A 5994-nucleotide genomic window follows, 5' to 3' on the forward strand; every position below is an offset into this window, starting at 1 on the left:
TTTTGTCATTTTTTTCTATTGATTTTGGTTTTCGATCCCCTCAGTTTTTAAGAACTCGTTATGTAGGAAGAGTATTACCAGCCCTTTCTGTTGTAAATGTTTTGTCAGTTGGCAGGTGTCTTTTTGAAAATTTTTAATTGAGGTACAGTTGACATGCAAGGTTCTATTAGTCTCAGGGGTACAACCTGACAGTTCTTGTACTCAGGGCTCATCATGATGAGCGTGGCCCCATCTGTCCCCACATGTTGTCACCATACTGCCGACTCTGCTCCCCGTGCTCTACTCTTCATCTCCAGGACTTATTAATAACTGCAAGTTTGTGCTTCGTCAGCCCCTTCAGCCCTTCCACACCCCGCATCCCCACACCCCTCCCTTCCGGCAACCCCCAGTTTGTTCTCTATATTCACGTCTGGTTTCTGTTTCTGTTCAGATGTCTTTGTACTTTGCAACATTTTTAAGTAGTCGAATTGATCACTCTTCTAACGAGTCAGAATTTAGAGACACCAAAACCCTTCCTTCACCCCGGTCACAAAGGAAGTCCCCTGTTTTTCCTCCAGTGCTGGCACGGGGGTCATTCTTCTACATTAAGATCTCTGATCTATCTGGATTTTATTCTAATGGATTTATTTTTCCAAATGGCTAGCCAATTTTCCCAGAGCCATTTATTAAAAAGTCCAACTTGGGCGCCCGGGGGGGCTCAGTCGGTTAAGCACCTGACTTCAGCTCAGGTCATGATCTCAAGGTTCATGAGTTCGAGCCCCTTGTCGGTTCTCTTGTCAGTGCAGAGCCTCCTTCGGATTCTGTCACCCTCTCTCTGCCCCTCCCCTGCTCTTGTGCGCATGTGCACGTGCGCGCTCTCTCAAAAATAAATAAAAATATTTTTAAGAAGTCCACCTTTACGCCAGTGATCTGAGATGCCATCCTTACCATATGGTACATTTCTGCATTTATTTGGTCTAGTTCTCACCTAATTTATTCCGCTGGGCTACATACTATTCATGCTCTACTGTTGTGCGGTTTTAATAAGAAGTTTTAGATTACGTTTTATTTTTTAATATTTTTAAAGTTTATTTTGAGAGAGTGAGTGCATGCACACGAGCAGGGGAGGGGCAGAGAGAGGGAGGGAGGGAGAGAGAATCCCAAGCAGGCTTCGTGCTGTGAGCAGAGCCCGATGTGGGGCTCGATCTCACCAACTGGGAGATCATGACCTGAGCTGAAATCAAGAGACACTTAACCAACGGAGCCACCCAGGTGCCCCTAGATTATGCTTTAATGTCTTGGTAGGGCTAGTGACTCTCAGTTGCCAACTTTTGATTACATGGCATTTTAGATTTAGATTATGGAGTTAGAATTATACGTTCCTGTTGCCTACGGGACTGATCCCCATAGTGGTTAAGAACAATGGTCCCCAAAGGTGTGCATATCCTACTCCCTGACACCCGTGACTATGTTAGGTCACATGAAAGGGGAATTAAGAGAGAGCCCTCTCCAATGCCCAAACCCCTGGGTTGGAGGCCCCCTAGTAGGGGACCCTGCCCCGACCAGCAAACGCCCGCAGAAGGCGGTTCCCTGCTCGCTCAGAGCTGAGCCCCTCCAGCCTCATTTCTTCAGGAACTCTGTGATGCCCTCGGGCAGGTTTCTTCACACGCAGACATCTGTCCATAGTTCTTGGCACAACCGGAGTCCGCGTCCCAGCATGCCAGCGCGGGGCAGAAATCTGTACTTGTTGCTCTCTCTACCACCCTCCCTTTTCAGGTCATTTATTTCGTGAGTAAACTCCCTTTTTGGTCCTGTTAAATCCCCCACGCTCTAGATCTGGCTGATTGCTTCTTGGTGGGGCGTTTAACTTGTTCATCTAATACCCACATCTCATGGAAAGGGGCAGTTGAGGCTACAACTGTGATTAGATTCCCGTTCGTTCTGGGGAGGGGAGTTTGTTTTGGCAGAAACATGGCAAACCATGAAGTCATGGTCGATGCTGTACCACGACACCCCGGCAGGCTCCTGGTGCCTGCTGGCGATGTTAAGAAAGGATGGATTGAGGTACCTTCAAGTTACACGCAGACAGACCCCTTCTCTCCACCCAGGAAACAGCAGCGGGGTGGGGGGCGGGGGGTGTAGAACTGGGAAGAGAGAAACAAGGGAGGAGGAACCAGCAACCTTCGTATGCCACTGTAGACTGGTCACAATGGGGTCTCTCTGGGCTCTTTCTTCCGGAGCCAGGCACAGACTGTACCCTGCAGCTGTCCTCCCAAGACACGGAGGGCAGTGGTACTCGCTGGATCTGTTCTAACCCATCTGTTGCAGGGATGCTGCGGAGGCTAACTCCCCCTCACCCAGGTTTGCGTTGTTGACTGCTGCGGCACCGTCCGGGGAGTCCCAGAGCAACAGAGGTAGATACATTCGTGGATGTAAACAAGGTGCCGTCAGGCCACACCCGCACGCAGCTGGCGGTCTTGGCAGCAGCCAGAGCACAGAGACGGGCGGATGCGCGTGGGGCCTTATTTTATGCTCGGTCTCATATTCTCGGCCCCGTGGTCTCAGCAGCCAATGACGTTGCTTTCCTAGATCCTTTAGGAAAAGGACTGCAAAGCACTGGTCTTCGCATTCTATCTCCACTTACTAGGTGGAATCCTTCTATAAAGAATTTTCCATCATCATGCGTTTGATTACTTCGGTGGTTCCGTTTTGTTACTTTGGATATCACTAGGGCATCACTTCATTATTCTGAAGACTCATAAATAAATACGGGAGAGCCTGATTCAGGCACTTGTCCTGACTTTATTGTACCATGATGAGGTCATCTTAGTACTAGAATTATGAACTTGGGATTAAAAATATAAAACACATGAGCAAATTTTTCATGCTCAATTTGTCTCATGTTCAGCTGGTCTCATGTTCAAACTTAAAAAAACCGCATTAGACTCCGAAAACATTCCTGATCCTAGGACATCCTGTCCTGGGGACCAACTCGTACAATTACTGCCCCAGACTAGCACCTACTTTGAAAGTAAGTTCTGCTTCTGCTTAGTTGAGAATGGAGTTCGGAGACCACTATCTCAGCCTTACTGGTTCTCGCTGGTGCTGGGCTATGATTATTCCAGGCCTTTTTAGTTGGACAGAGCCAGGAACTGTTTCTTCTTTAGAAAGAAACATCATTTAAGGTTTCTTACTGAAATTTAAGATTACTGGGTTCTAACAAGATTACCTAATTTCTAAGTTTTCTTACCCTGAAATATACTTTTAATAATGGTGAAAACATCAAGATAGTTTTTTGAAAACTATGAAACCATGAAACCATAAAACCATACTCAGTAGCCTGAGGGCTCTGTGTCCTTAGTGCAGGGGCCATGACAACCCAGACTCAAAACACTGTGATTGAGTCACTTGAAATAATCACTGTTGTGCTACATGAAGTCCACAGACGTCCTCTTCCCCTTGAGGGAATCAGCTTCACTAGTTTTTGGTTTAACCTTCGATTGTTTTTTCAAAACGTTAAGTACGCACGTATGCACGCTTGTGTCCACTGGCCCTTTCTCACCCTCAAGGCGACAGTAGAAAGTCCTCCTCCTTTCCAAGGGGCCATTCTGGAGAGGACTGTGTTTCAGCACACGGAGGTCTTCCCTCGGTCGTTGACGCTTCGAGAGCTGCACGGCACCGCCCTGCACACCCCTGTTTACTCGGCGAGTCCCCATCGGTGAACACTCGGTTGACTCCAGTCCGTTAAGAATAAGGCCGCGGAGACAACGTGCACTCAATACCGGCAAATTCCAAAACGGGAGTCATCGCTGGCCAGCTATCGACCCTCCTGCTTCTTGAATTTCCACTTCTGCAGCTGTAAGACAAGGCGGTTTTTAACATGACTTCTACATCTGAGTTAAATAAAACGTTAATTTGAAAAGTATTTCCATAAATGCTAACAGTAACTGAAAAATGGGTTTAAAGCGGGTGAAAACATGAATGACGTGCTCACTACCATATAGGTCATTTGTATTTAACGAAGAAATTCCTATCTCGAGAGCCAGTGACAAACCAGAACGTATCCACAGAAAGACCAGGATGGGGAAATTTCCAGAAACGATCTCAGGTGACACAGCTGAATTCAATTAAATATTTATTGAACAAATGCAGAATAAATGAAGGGGGGGGATGTTAGCCTGAAGACACACGAAACACCTCCAAACAGTCAGAGGCCATCGCACAAAAACTGAGAGACTCGTTCAGTATTTCTCCAAAAGGCGGAACTCGAAGCGAAGGACGGGTGCAAGCAACCGTGGCTGCAGGGTGCTGGCGGCACAAAGCAGATCACTCGTCGTGAGAACGTCTTTGCCAGGACAACGCCTCTCGCCCTACGCTCCCCTTCCCGAGAAAGGACTGCGACGGCTCGCGCTCCTGAAGGTCTCCGATAGTCGCGTTTTCACGGCGAGCCCTCACAGCGCGGGCAGCGGGTGTGCTGACACCCCCAGGAGCTCACGCTCTGCCGGCTGAGGACACGGCCTTTCCTCCTCCGCCACGCGTCAGCACTCGGGGTGTGGTCCTCGGGGCTGGGGAGAAGGGGAGCACGTCCTCTGACGGGGGGGGGGGGGGGCTCGGGATCCCCGGCCGCTCCTCAGCTCCCACACGCGTCGCTATTAAGTGTCAACCCTCGCTGCGGATGGGGCTGTACCGCGTGCCACACAGGGACAAACGGCTGACAGGCGCCGTCCCACGGGAAGCCGGGTGGCCGGGTTTCAGGAGTCACCAGGAAATATAAACTGCGTAATACTGACGGGCTCCATCCAAATTGTCAAATGTTACAAAACAAGAATCGTTTCAACAACTATTCAGCATAATGTTTAAGGACAAAATATATAATATATACTTTATATATGTATTTTATCACATACTCCGCAAGGAATGCCGAGGTGCTAATCCAGCCAATAGGTTGAAAATAAAAATTTTACATTTCTCTATTTGTCAGTATACAGGATTCTGGAGGTGGATCTTGAACTCAGAATGACGCATCAGTTTTCGAGGAAAGCCACGTAGTCGGTCAGTCTGGCTAACTGCTGCTCGTTGGGGATGGGCGGGACTGGGGTGGGTTCTGCGCACGCGAAGGAGAAAGAGAGAGAGACAGACGGTCAGACACCCGAGGAATAGTGCCTTGGCCCCACCACCCACGGCTCCAATGGAAACTTTGTTACTGATTTCGGACATTTTTGAAAAATAAGCCAAGAAGTCTCAAGTCTCAGGAGTGGTTCTCCTAAACTGGGAGTAAAGGCACGTGAGGCTTTGTTGAACTTCCCATGTTAACATGCAACATCTCTCTTTTTCTTTATAAAATTTTTTAACGTTTATTACTGAGAGACAGAGAGACACGAGTGTGAGCAGAGGAGGGGCAGAGAGAGGGGGAGACACAGAATCCGAAGCAGGCTCCAGGCTCTGAACTGTCAGCACAGAGCCCGACGTGGGGCTCAAAGTCACAAACCGTGAGATCATGACCTGAGCCGAAGTCGGTCGCCCAACTGACTGAGCCACCCAGGTGCCCCACCACATCTCTCTTAAGAGAACACAGCTCTTCTTGGAAAGACACCCGCCCATGTGACACGAAGTCTGGTGAATAATTACCAAGGGCTCACTGTGTGCCAGGCACTGCTCTAGGATATTCGGCTGTCAGTGAACAAAAAAGCCCCACAAGGAACCCCATCGTCAAGGAGTTTAGTGCCAGCTTTTAAGTTAGCGCACGCCAGCCTAGGGATGACGTCCGAGTAGGCGCTTGGGAGGAGCTCTACCATGGCTTCCCTACGCGACATCAAGGAGGCGCTGTGTCAGGAGGTGCCACGGCCTCAACATCAGCCACATAGGAGAACCCACCTGGTCTTGCTTGTAACCAAATATGTTATTATAAATAGCAAGTGCAGAATTTAATCTCTTCCTTTACAAGGTTAGAGCTAAGAAAAACAGATACACACGACAAAAAAGAAACACGACAAAAAAGAAACACGACAAAAAAGA

General features: G+C 48.6%; 1 protein-coding gene across 2 annotated transcripts in view; it reads right to left on the reverse strand.

The window, feature by feature from the left end:
- Nucleotides 1-4097: 4097 nt before the first annotated feature.
- The window catches only part of COPS8 (COP9 signalosome subunit 8), a 14125-nt gene continuing 12228 nt past the window's right edge, over nt 4098-5994 (reverse strand). For both annotated transcript variants that reach the window (XM_040450574.1, XM_040450572.1), the window contains one exon: nt 4098-5083. In XM_040450574.1, the coding sequence (XP_040306508.1) occupies nt 5004-5083 (80 nt within the window). In that variant the 3' untranslated portion in view covers nt 4098-5003. The remainder of the gene's footprint in view (nt 5084-5994) is intronic.

Source organism: Herpailurus yagouaroundi, unplaced genomic scaffold (genome assembly GCF_014898765.1).
Source record: "Herpailurus yagouaroundi ecotype Mexico unplaced genomic scaffold, PumYag 202, whole genome shotgun sequence".
In the NCBI taxonomy this organism is placed as follows: domain Eukaryota; kingdom Metazoa; phylum Chordata; class Mammalia; order Carnivora; family Felidae; genus Herpailurus; species Herpailurus yagouaroundi.